At 28.3% G+C, this 12852-nt stretch overlaps 2 protein-coding genes across 4 annotated transcripts in view; one reads left to right on the top strand and one right to left on the bottom strand.

The window, feature by feature from the left end:
• Positions 1-5965, bottom strand: part of LOC126895928 (uncharacterized) — a 42425-nt gene extending 36460 nt beyond the window's left edge. For all 3 annotated transcript variants that reach the window (XM_050668269.1, XM_050668270.1, XM_050668271.1), the window contains exons 1-3: positions 5863-5965; positions 3847-3910; positions 713-763 (exon numbers count right to left, since the gene is read on the bottom strand). In XM_050668269.1, coding sequence (XP_050524226.1) covers positions 713-763; positions 3847-3901 — 106 coding nt within the window. In that variant the 5' untranslated portion in view covers positions 3902-3910; positions 5863-5965. The remainder of the gene's footprint in view (positions 1-712; positions 764-3846; positions 3911-5862) is intronic.
• Positions 5966-11582: 5617 nt separating this feature from the next.
• Positions 11583-12761, top strand: LOC126895935 (uncharacterized). Its single transcript, XM_050668279.1, has 4 exons — positions 11583-11633; positions 11701-12351; positions 12456-12600; positions 12663-12761. Exons 2-4 carry the CDS (start codon positions 12018-12020, stop codon positions 12685-12687), a joined length of 504 nt encoding a protein of 167 aa, XP_050524236.1. The 5' UTR covers positions 11583-11633; positions 11701-12017; the 3' UTR covers positions 12688-12761.
• Positions 12762-12852: the final 91 nt, after the last annotated feature.

The following is a 12852-nucleotide window of genomic DNA, read 5'->3' as shown; positions in this document are numbered from 1 at the left end:
TACAAACCCCGTCAGAAAATGACTTAAACTAAATTTTACATTTGTAAGCTCCGACAAAAATGAATAAATGTATGGAACTGTTGAAGTATGAAGGCGAATTTAAGTTATAATAAAATGATAACATTTTATGCGAAGAAAAAAGTTAATTGATAGTGTTTACGAGTTTTTGCTTATGGGGACTTGTTTTATTTTTTTGACTTTTCACATAGTCCAACTAACGCCAAAGCTATATACTGTTAACAATAATAAATGACCAAAGGAGGAATATAGTCCCTTGATTTCTTCCTTTTCTACGCCATTAAATAAATGGATAATACAATGAAAATATATAATTGCAAACTTTTATTGAGTCCATACTATTTATTTTATTTTGGTTTTTTAACAGTTATTAAATTTTATGTATGTTTTAGTCAATCAAATAATATTTTACATTTTTTTGTATTTCAATTGAATTGTGGGCTTTTTAAAAAATAAATTTAGATAATATCATTAACTTTTTGATCAATTAACACTAATAAAACATACTCATTTACTTGTATGATTTATTGGAGTTACTAATGTTGAATTTTAACATACGCCTTAAAAGCATCTTATGCAAAAATGTAAATGCAAAAAAATTTTGCAAAAAATTGTACTAAATTAGTACTTATCTTAAAATAATCTTTCACTCAGTTCAGAACTTCACATTAAAATAAAATAATTCAACACTTACACGAAGAATTTTCTTCGGCTTCATTAAGATTATTCATCGAACTGGCCAATACTAGAAAAATATAAATGTTTATTCAATTATTTTTATATTTCAAGTTTGAAAACCCAACCCAACCATTCTTATATAATTGAATGCATTACTTAAGATTACGAGCATATACCTCTAAATGCAAAACTTTGAATAAAAGCAATAATATTTAGATTACTTATATTACATAAGGTTTAAAAGAAATACGCATAGAAATTTTTTTATAGTCTTCCAAACAAACTATACTACTGAAATGACCCCGCGTCGCTTCGTGATACATAATGCCCCTCGACTCGTGTTACTTTTATCAGCCGTCGCCCTACTATAAGTATTGCACTGACCAATACCACGTGCCATACGCCACGGGGCTAAGTCCAGCAAGTGCCGCACAGCCAACGACGACCCGCTGCAAATGATACCTTTAGTATTCTTCCTGTTGTCACAGTAACAAGGTCGAGGATATACGCCACTGGCTCCGGACGTGCCGCGAAAGTGTCGCGATATTATGCGAAGATTATTATTAACTGTGTTCGTCTTTTCGATTTGTATGTTTTTTATAACCTTGTGTTATTGAATAATAAACGGCCCACGGATCTCTACCCTCAAAATCAGTTTCGACTACATTATTGCGACATAATTCGTGTTACTACAGATGTTTAGTACGAGGCAGCTGGACCGTAGGACGGCTAGCAGTGCACCGCACTAAAATGTCGTTTTACCTTAAGCCTGTTTAAATCTATATTTGGGAGTGAGTCACCTGAGGATTGACGGCTAACAGCACACCCAATAAGTAACGAGAGTAGACAATAATTAAATAACAAATAACCTCTAATAAAAATTGAAAGTTCTTTAAAGAGAATTCTTAAATTTAAGGGGCAACGGGGGTCCTGAAATACTAATGGACGGCGAATTGACATAAAACAAAATAGTTAACTCAATTAAAACAAATAATAAATAATATTGAAAAATAATATAAAACTCAGCTGAAAAGATGAAGTTGTTGGTAGTGATGAGTGAACTGTATGAGATCTTGTGGTAATGCTGTCGAACATCTGAGTATCACGATTCATAGCGTAAATCCAGGCATTTAATGGTAGATAAAAACAAACAGCAATGAAGTTATTTAATGATGATTAGGGCCCAATCACTAGTGGCATGCATGGGCGCGAGAAATTTGAGCACAAAGGTGTAATATTATATTTTTACTTATAATATTATCATATAATATGATGTTATCATTTGTATATTTATGTCACATATTATGATTATACAAGATCATCAAAACAGGGTTCTTTTATTTAAAATACAAAATAACCCTTTAATTATGCGATAAAATCTCCCTCTTATAGAAATTATTAAGTAGCGCCTATACGCAGGGCCCTCATTACAATTAACCAATTAGAATAGAAAGTCTCAGCTTCCAGGATCACGGTAGAAATCGCTGGGCTACCCCCTTCAGACATTAAAAAGCCATTTTTCCCCGTCTTAACCAGTTCTTTTTTCATTTTCAAACAGTTCGATTTTTAAATACATAAAATCTACGACACTCTACTCAAGATTTTACTCTCCGAGACTTAGTAGATTTTTTTAATTTCTTTCTTTCTTTCTTTCTATTTTTGGTTTATTACAAGGGTGCAGTAAAAAAATAAAAGGATAACGGCGTATAATAGCCGAACAATTTACTATTCAAACGAAGGCGCTTGCTACAGATAATAACACATATAACAATTGACTCACGAACTTACGACAATGAATTGTACACGGAGATCATCGATTTGTCTTGCTAAGTGGGCAAGGAGGTGAGTAAAGCAAAGATGCAAGAAATCAGCTGTCACATGATATAATATAATCAACAATTATATTTGTACAAAAAATACAACATCTATTTATTTAAGAGTATCGCAGAAAATATCAAGGTAGGAATCTAATAAATTCACCAAAAATATATAAGGTTTAGAATTAAATTTTATGAGTAAGATTAAGTAGGCATACAGGAAAATCAAGTAATCATCAATAATAATAAATATACCAAGTAAATTTAATCAATCGATAATGTTTGTACAGAATTACTTGGCAGAGTTATATCGTTGATACGTGTCTATTTCAGGAGTTAGGTTGGAGATTCATATGTATAGCCACCATACCACTCTGGGTAGACACATGGGGTGACTAAATCCCACCTATCATCGATAATCGTCAAAACTCGTGGCATTATTGATATTTAAAAATTGACAATTAATTATAATGAATCCCATATTAATAAAATAAAGATCACTTTATTTTTCTATCATCTTCTATCTTTCTTACAGACCCTTTTACTCATACCCTGAGTAATAATATTATTAATACAATGAAGTAGTGGAACAAATATGCACCCAAACCCGTCATACGTATTCTATTTAATTTATTACTTTTAAGTAACATTCAAAGTACTCCCTAAATTAATACAAGTAATACCCCCTTTTAAATTACCACGAGCATTATTATTCTTTTCTGATTCACTAAATTATGAAATTTTATCGTAATAATTACATTATATAAGTAAAGTAAGTTAATCAGGTAATGCATTCCTCATAAGAAATTTTGGATGTATTACATATAATTTTTATTGGTTAATCGAGTAACTAAAATAAATAATAATAACGATAGAAAAAGTTATTAAAACAGGAAATCAACTGGATGACCAGATGACTATAGTATGCTCCTGGAAGGCTATTAGGTTTTTTTTATTTCTATTTTTAACTTTTTTGTTAGTCATTGCATTAAAAATAAATTTGTTTATTAATCATATTTAAATTCAAATCATGCAACGTAAAATAACAATATTTTATCATTATTAAAAATGAATATAAGCGCCATTTTAAACAAATATATGTGTTCAATTAAAATAATTTTTGAACAAATTTTTATCGTTTGATTAATAAATGTAAAATATTACCAATGAACATAAACATTACTATATATTATTAAATTCAATAGGATCTTTTACCTCAAGCATCAACTTGCTTGTATATCCTCTATTATATATTATGCATTATATTATATTGTTAATAATAATTATAAAAAAATTAAAATAAAAAAAAATTATTCTTAAGATTTTATATTACCAATGAATAATCCCAAGTAAAAATTCATTTCAGCAATTTTAATAATGTAATCCATCTAAAATATCTTCGAACATAAAAATAAACAATAATATAAATTCAATTATATTTGATAATTAAATAACATCATTGGCATAGTTTGCATGGAAGCTGTGGAGACTTCATTGTAACCCCCCTAGATGAATTAAATTTCATAGTCATAGAGAGGGGATATAAAGCAATACCCTATTGGAATTTTTTATAAATTATATCTCTTTTAGCTTCGATGCGAAGCTGAGAATGTATTATTAATACTATGATGCTTTTTATTTTTTTTTTGTGTCTGTTACCACATTTCTCAGCTCTCACCGAACCGATTTCTTTTCAACGATACGTCAAAAAATCACAAATCGTATCTAGTCGAAGAGATTATCCTGAAAAAATGAAAAAATTTCCCTCGTTCCTTGTAAATGGGAGGACACGTCCAAAAAAATTACAAATTTAAAAATCGCTAATTTTCGAAATTTTTTCCATTTTTTTTACTAAAAACTGCCGTAACTTTTTCAAAAATTAACAAATCAATATAATTTTTTTTTATAGATGTTTGATGTCTTTACTTATCATTTGATATATTTTTTTAATAAATTTGACCTTTTACCTGCCCTCAGGGGGGATTTAAAATGACAACTTTATAACAAAAAATTTACTTTTTCAACTTAACTTTTGAAAATGTTCCGGAAAGTCTGACACTTTTATATATTACTTAAATTAAAGCTAATTTCAGGCTTTATTTTGTCTTTACAATGAAAATGGCTACCAAATGCTATTTTTGTGTGAAAATTCTCGATTTAATTTTTACATGTTTTACTTTAAAATGCTATAACTTTTTAAAAATGTATTGTTCAATACAATTTTTTCATGAGAAGTAGTATTTATATACATCTTTCATTCAACATACTTTATCTTAATCAGAATATTAATAAGGAAATTATCATGTAGCTTTTGGAATAATCCACCAATTTTTTAAAATTAAACACTATCTAAAGATTTACATCGAAGCATTTTTTTTTTGATAATTATTTTAATCACTGTCAGATATCATTATACTTGATCCAACTATGCCACGTCACCACTGTGCTGGGTTTTTATTTTTCTTTTTTGCCTATGAAAATTTGCAGCTATCAATGGGCTTTTTGATTTTGTTGATATTTGCGTTAAAAAACCCGAAATCCTTTTATCCTTTTTATTACAGTTTTATTTTAATTAAACCAATCAACAGGAAAAATTACCGTAAAAAGTGGTAAAAATAATTAACTATCAGTTAGAAAAATAACCATGTATTTAAAAAAAAATATTCGAAACTTCGGAAGTGTCCATAAATGATTGAAGTTAGAATAAAAATAAAAATACCCATTTACTAATAAAAATAATCCACAATCATATTATTAAATTCATTATATTTGTTTTTATTTGAAAAAATGACATCCTTACAAGGCATAAGAAATTAATCTTAAAAGAATTACATAGCTAATATTTTAAGAACAATATAAAATTATCATCAAATTAAAAATACAGGTTTCCTTTAAACTTATAATTTTTTTCTCTGAATTACCGAAAAAAAATTATTGACCTACATATTATTATAGAGTTTTTTTAATCAAACATTATTTTCATTTCGGAAATAAAAAACTTTTCAATAGTTTCCAAGGAAAGGTGTGTCTTATCCTTAATGAATATGTCATTATAGAAATAATGCTTATATTGAAGTAGTACAATCTCTGAGCTCTAGTAGATATAATAGAACGTTTTTTATAATTAAAGCTAACCAAAATTATTAAGCACCAATAACTAAATGTTTAAGAATCCGCTGTGGAAATTTTAAAAGCAACCAAATTTTAATAATAATAATAAATTAAAATTTGTTTTTTTGTTAAAACTTACAAAAATGAGATTTTTAAACACTAAGTTAACTCTAATAATAAAACTTTTTAAGTTAGATAAAATTTATAAAATTTTAAATAAAATAAAAAGAATACTTACTTAGTTAAAACAAATTTCTGAGAGTTTGAAGAATAATACCAATAATCAGAATATAATTCTTTCTTATCACTTTGTATATATATATAGGGAATTTGAAAATATTTATTATTATATTTGTATTGAAAAAAAAATAACTAATATTTTGTACCTAGATGACGAATAGAAACACTTGTTTAAATGATTATAGATTAAAATTCTTACAACTTGCCACACACAAATTTACTAAAAAATATATATATATATATACAGAGTGATTTTTTTATCATAACCCACTAAATTACTTACAGAATTAATATAATTTAAATGTATATTTTTTTGGTTTTCACTAGTTACACATTGTTCTTCAATTATTAACTATGTAATACATTCCTTATGCCTTGTATGCGTGTCAACTTAGTTTTTTTAAATGGAAACACATATTTTGTATTTAATAAAATATTTGAGTTTTTAATTTAATATCAAATGACATTTGAATTTTTAATGTAACTTTATTCGTTTATTAGATATAAACATTTAAAGTTTCAAATTTTTGAGTCAATATACATGTACAATACACAAGAAATTATAAATTCAGGTAGCTAATTGGTTTTTGATAACAACGATATTCGCTGGTACACAGCATTTATTATCATTGGTAATAATTGTTGTGAGTTTATAAATACAGGCAATACAGAAAGTATATCTATTGATAGTCATAATTGATTATCCTGACAGCCTGTCTCTCTTAAATAAAAGAAAGTAGAAATTTTAAAGGCAGTTAAATTATTATTACTACAATTTTCACTTTATAATAATAGGAAGTATAAAGTTATTATCAATTGAGTTTTGAATTAAAATAAATCATTAAAAATATATCCATGATTAATCATGCTGTAGAAATATCCATTGCCGTCTCCTTAAATAAATCAAAGGAATCATATTAACCATCATAACTCGATGATTCTTTATACGTATTACATAAAAACATTTGTAGAGTTCTACATTTTTTATTTTTTTTTACTTCTTCAGCTTTTTTGGCTTTTTCTATTTTTTCCGCCTCGTTTTTCTTGTATTCTTCTAAAATTTAATTCTTAAATTAAAAATTAATTTTAACATATAAAATTTTATAAAAATAATGTATATTATTTTTTTTTGTACATTTATTTTCACTATACTTTATCAGGACGTTATCGTCTCTTAGATAAATAACAAAATATTATTTTGCACTTAATGTAATTTTAATTAAAAAACTAAAAACCTGAGCTCAGGACAAAAAAATATTAATTTAAAATCTGTTAAGTGTTCACTTATTATATTTTTTAATATTATAACAGTGATATGTTTTTAAATATAAAAATAAAACCTACACATTTAAACTAAAAACCAATAGTTTCAAAACCTATAAATTAATAAAAGCCTATAAAATAAAAATAAAATATTAATAAAAATTAGCAATATTATAAATATATTCCATATTTATAAGCATTATTATATATAATAATAAGCACGTTTGTTTATTTTTTCATGAAAAATCAAATACTGTATAACAAGCAACAAAACTTGTCAAAGTAGCTGTAGTAAATAGGCGAAAAAGTATTAAATAACTTTGATATTAGAATAGTATAAGTTTTTAACACTATAGTAAGCAATTTTTAAATTCTTAAGTAAAATAATAATGTCATGTAAAGGGAAAATGCAGGGTAAGCAAATTAACAATGGTGGGAAAAAGTATAAACAAAGAAAAACATGAAAAGTAAGGGGGATTGATGTTTTGACTAAGAAACGTCTAGTTACGGGTCAGGACTTATGGTGCGTGTAATTTTGTATTTTGAACAACTTAATTTATATTGTGTTACATTTTTTATTGTATTTTGATTAAGTCCCGAACGTCTAAGCAAAGCTCGTAAACCAACCAACCTTCAACGACTGTATCAAATACAGTAAAAGGTTGTGCGCTGTCATAATGGAAACAAAGAATGTCAAGTTTATCAAACCAATATACGTTAGTTTAGCAGTACTTGACATTAGCAAGATGCTAATGTACAAGAACTACTACGACGTTTAAAACCACATTTTGGCAACGCAATCGAATTGGTTTACATGGATACTGGTGAGTACAACTGTACAGTAGAAATATTTCTACAATGTTTATATATTATTAATTTTTCTCAGACTCCATATACTTTCTCAGAGTATATATATATTTGATATTAACTAAACGTATACTCGCGCACTTTTTATGAATACATCAAGTCCACATCGATATCATCCATTTTTGAGATCGTCATCTTTGACTATAGTAAAGAAACTTACCGTCCTTTATTCTAACATTGTAAACACATTGCTTTGAATTCATTAAAACTCATATCACTGGAGCAATGATCTTCATAAACGTATTTGAGATTTGTTTCATCTTGTTTGTACATTATAATCATATTAGTGTTATCTGTAATCAGTTGTTTTGGAATTCTAGAATACGTCTGTGTTATGTAAAAACTATCAACGCCACTGTGTCTCGGCAAAAATAAGATGTAATATGAATCTGTTTTTCACAAATTACATCATCGAATACTAACACAGAATTTGCTTCTAATTTTTCGGGTGGAGGTACATCTTCACTTCTGGTTAACATAAATAATTTTAGCACATTATCCATAATCTGACCTAATAATTTATATTTATAATGATCCGGGGTTTTCGTGCAAACGTATAGGTGCTCGAACCTCAAACCATTTTCCATTGTTAATAATTTAAACATAACATTTGTTTTACCACAATTTGATGGTCCCCATATTATGCATCTTATCGTGTTGGGTAACAATGGCCCATGTTTAGACTCGATGGGGTCTGTAAGACCTGCGACATTATCGACTGTTAGAGTATGTTTATATTCCTCAAAAAACATTATTAGCGCACATTACAACTAGTCAAACGAATAATTAAATTGAAAATGGTGCGAATAAGACGTGCGACGATGCAATGTGTAGGACGCGGTATTGTTAATTCAATAATTAATGGATTACCGATTGAAATGCATGTTCCGGAGTATCAGTATTGCGGGCCAGGCACAAAAATTAATTAAAGACTAACACGAGGTGATCCTGGAATAAATAAACTCGATGTAGCGTGTCGTACACATGATATTGCGTACACAAGAACAAATGATTTATCGGAACGTCATTTGGCTGTTGGAAAAACGCGCATGGGACCGCGTAAAAGCGAATGATAGTTCATTTGGAGAAAAGCTGTTGCGTATGTTGTAACAAATAACATGAAAGTTAAAATAAAACCAAAAACCTGCATTTCGGTTAACGAAAAAGTTAGAAGAATTGGTTTTTTATGATATTGCTCTTACAGTCACGGAGTGTTTATTGTCAATTATAGCTTTCAATAGATATACTTTCTGTATATCAATTAGTATATTTATAAATTCACCATTGATAATAAATGCTGTGTACCTGCGAAAAAACAACTATTTAAACTAGATCAAAAATTCAAAGTCACTTTACTTTGAGGAGGTAAAATAATCAAAATAAATTTAAATTTATATTCAATGTAAGTTAGATTTATGTTAATAAAACATTTCTAAAAATTAATGGTCTCATTACTATGACAACCCCTTGTAAGATATTTTAAAATAAACAAAAAAAAACAAATTTGAATACAAAAAAGTATTTTTTTAACTACATTTGCACGTAGAAGATAAGTCGTTCGGACAAAATTTTTTTTCAATTTATAGTACGTAACATAAGCTTTAATTTAGCGTATATATAAGGGACGCAATATTTCTGGTACATTTTCAAAATTTAAGTAATATAAAATTGCTATTTTGAATCTCCCTTTGTGAACAGATTGTGTCAGATTTTCAAAAAATGATATCAAATAATAAGAAAATATCTTAAATTTCCAAAATAAAAAAGGTTTAATTTGATTTAATTTGGTCACCGTTTATTTGTTATCATCATATCCCAAGTAAGTCAATTGTTAGTAATTTTTTTTTTTATAATGACATACCCGCATACTTTATCGTATCAAGAATTATTTGTGTGATCTGAGTAAATTTTTTTGTTTCTAGATTTCTGGTATTTGCAACTAATCATATAAATTGTGCCTAGGGCAAAGTTTCAAAATATGCATTTTAGTCCGGGGCTGTAACATTTGTGGTGATAGGTAATTATTGATAATGTATTATTTTAGTAAATAAACATAAATTTTGTTTTATTAATAATAATTTTTTTCTTGCATTATAAAGTACTATCAGAAAAGATTATAGATCAAAAGCAGATTAGATTATAAACATCATTTAGTAACATAATATGCTGTTATTTTTGTTTAAAATAAAATTACTTTTTATCTTTGAGATATTAATAACTTGTCTTTATAATATTATAATATATTTGTTGTTAAAGCTTTAGCTTTAATTTAAGATATATATAAAACTGACTTTCGGGAACACTTTCAAAAATTAGGTTGATAAAGTAAATTTTTTGTTATAAAGTTCTCATTTTAAATCCCCCCCCCGGGTCAAATTTATAAAAAAAATATACCAAATGATAGGTAAAGACATCATGTATCTATAAAAGAAAAATTATATTAATTGGTTCATTTTTGAAAATGTTATGGCAGTTTTAAGTAAAGAAAATTGAAAAAATGTCAAAAATTAGCGATTTTTAAATTTGTAGTTTTTTTTTGAGATTTCACCCATTTACTGGGAACTAGGGATTTTTTTCAGTTTTAAGGGTAATATCTTCGACTAGATACGATTTGTGATCTTTTGACGTATCGTTGAAAGAAATCGATTAGGTGAGTGCTGAGAAAAAGTGGTAACAGACACAAAAAAAAAAAAAAAATAGTAAAACTAATACCTTCTCAACTTCACATCGAAGCTAAAAATTGTACCTTTTTGAGTGGAAATACTTTGGTAAAAAAGATTGACCTCTAAATCCTAAGTAGGTGTATAAAGTATGAATAAGAACCCTCCCAAAACGGCCCCGGCCGTTTCCTCTCCCTAGGTGGACGGGCGGTGTAAACGGCCGGGGAGATATGGTGAAAGGTATAGTCCCCCTCCCCACCCACATGATGTGAGTTTATCCTGTCCTAGGTGGACGGGCGGTGTAAACGCCCGGGGGGATATGGTGAACGGCATAGGGCTTCCTTCCCATGAAAGGTTATGAGTATAATAGAGGGAACTTTCTCATGACAGTAGATATCACAAATATGGGGGCTTAATCTACATGTGGGGGTAAATAAGAAGAGGGGCTATGAAAAAATGAATACTTTTTAGAAATTAAAATTTAATAAGTAATTTTAAGTTAAAAATGTTTAAGTGGTGAAGTAATGGGTTAGTTTACGAGGATATGTGATCTATGATTTGCTGACCCCCCTATGAAAATATGTGATTTTTCCGCATAAAAGAAGGATTATTACTCGAGTAAAATTAATAGTGTTGTGTCAGTTAAACGTCTTAAAAATGTTTTCTAGTGACAAGTGTGAAAAAGTGTATGTCGCCAAAAACTGTTTGATGAGACCTAGAAAAATCCATGATGGTATACGATTTAAGTGTTATTTATGCCCATCTAGTTTTTCGGACAAATGCGGACTTGTACGCCATGTTCAAAAGATACACCGTAAGTATTACAATTATTATTCAGTGAAATAGTAATATGATAAGAGAAAATATATATTATTATAGTGTTAATATAAGTGTAATATTTTAGATCTTGTAAAGTATGGTATAGACTATAATATTGCTATTGGAAATCATGCTGATTCGAGGGCTATGTCAACGAGTGGTAAGGAAAGAAAATATATTATTAAAAATTTATATGCTAAAATAAATAAATGAATATTTGTTTTTAGAAAATGTAAATGTTGCGGAGAGAATGCAGGCGGGCCCCAGTGCAATTAGTCCTAAACGTCGCAATGTAACACTGACAATACCATTAAATGTAAACGGGTAAAGGTGAAACGATTACAAGACATTACGACGAGCGGTTTTCATAAAACGGGTGAATCATTAAATAGTCAAATTTTATGGTTTTACAAAAAGAATATTGAAAATGTAGTCGGGTATCAATCGTTTTTGTCGGCAACAAGAGGCGATTTAGTTGAAAAATTACGCGACTGTCTTAAAGAAATGGGTTCGATAAAATTCAACTTAAAACTGGAGGCGACTTATGCGGTTCTTAGTGTACTTTATCGTGGGTGATGACTTTTACGCGGTGGCAAAGAAAAATCCTGATCTATTGGCTAGACTTGACACTTCAGGTTTGCCGAGCAGTCACCCGTGTTATTCAAACGCTAACAAGAAGGTGCCTGGTTTGTGGAGTGACGAAACGCTGGGAAAATCTATATTGGAGTTTATTAGTCTCAGACCAAAATGTTATGGTTTTGACTTGAAGGGTAAAAAAAAAATTAAGGCGAAAGGGATACTTGGTCACGTTGTGAAAAATCATCTTACAGTCGAGGACCTGAAACGGTGTTTGTATGCTGAAGAGAAGCCCGCAGTAAGTGAAGCTCATGCAACAGCGGCTACACGATGGTTGTAAACAACATTCATGAGAGAGCCGTGGACCCTTATTGCTCCGTTGTAAAGTACCCGACTTATACACCGTATAGAGAAAATGTGTCAATCAGATCATTTCAACACCAAATATACACCATTAAGACTATGAAAATGACATTAAACCGTTCAGATGATAAGCGGTTTATAGACATTTACCGTATTACTACCTACGCTTACGGTCATTATAAAGTAGAGTACGTATACCATAATTATGCTAATAATTATTAAATATATATTAAATAGTGTTATTTTTTAGGAATGAAGACAACATTGAAACTTAAGATTTGTAGTTATACCTTATAAACTAATGAAAAATAATAAACAGATTACAAAAATGTAATGTATTAGTATAATGATTATAAAAAATTTATTGTTGAAATTATATTAAATAAAAAAAAAATTATAAATATTTATATTATTCATTTAATGAAAATAAATAATCAAAC

Source organism: Daktulosphaira vitifoliae, unplaced genomic scaffold (assembly GCF_025091365.1).
Source record: "Daktulosphaira vitifoliae isolate Bord-2020 unplaced genomic scaffold, ASM2509136v1 Scaffold_1, whole genome shotgun sequence".
NCBI classification, from domain to species: Eukaryota; Metazoa; Arthropoda; class Insecta; order Hemiptera; family Phylloxeridae; genus Daktulosphaira; species Daktulosphaira vitifoliae.
The sequence above is the reverse complement of the archived record's forward strand: the minus strand, read 5'-3'. Positions and strand labels throughout refer to the sequence as shown.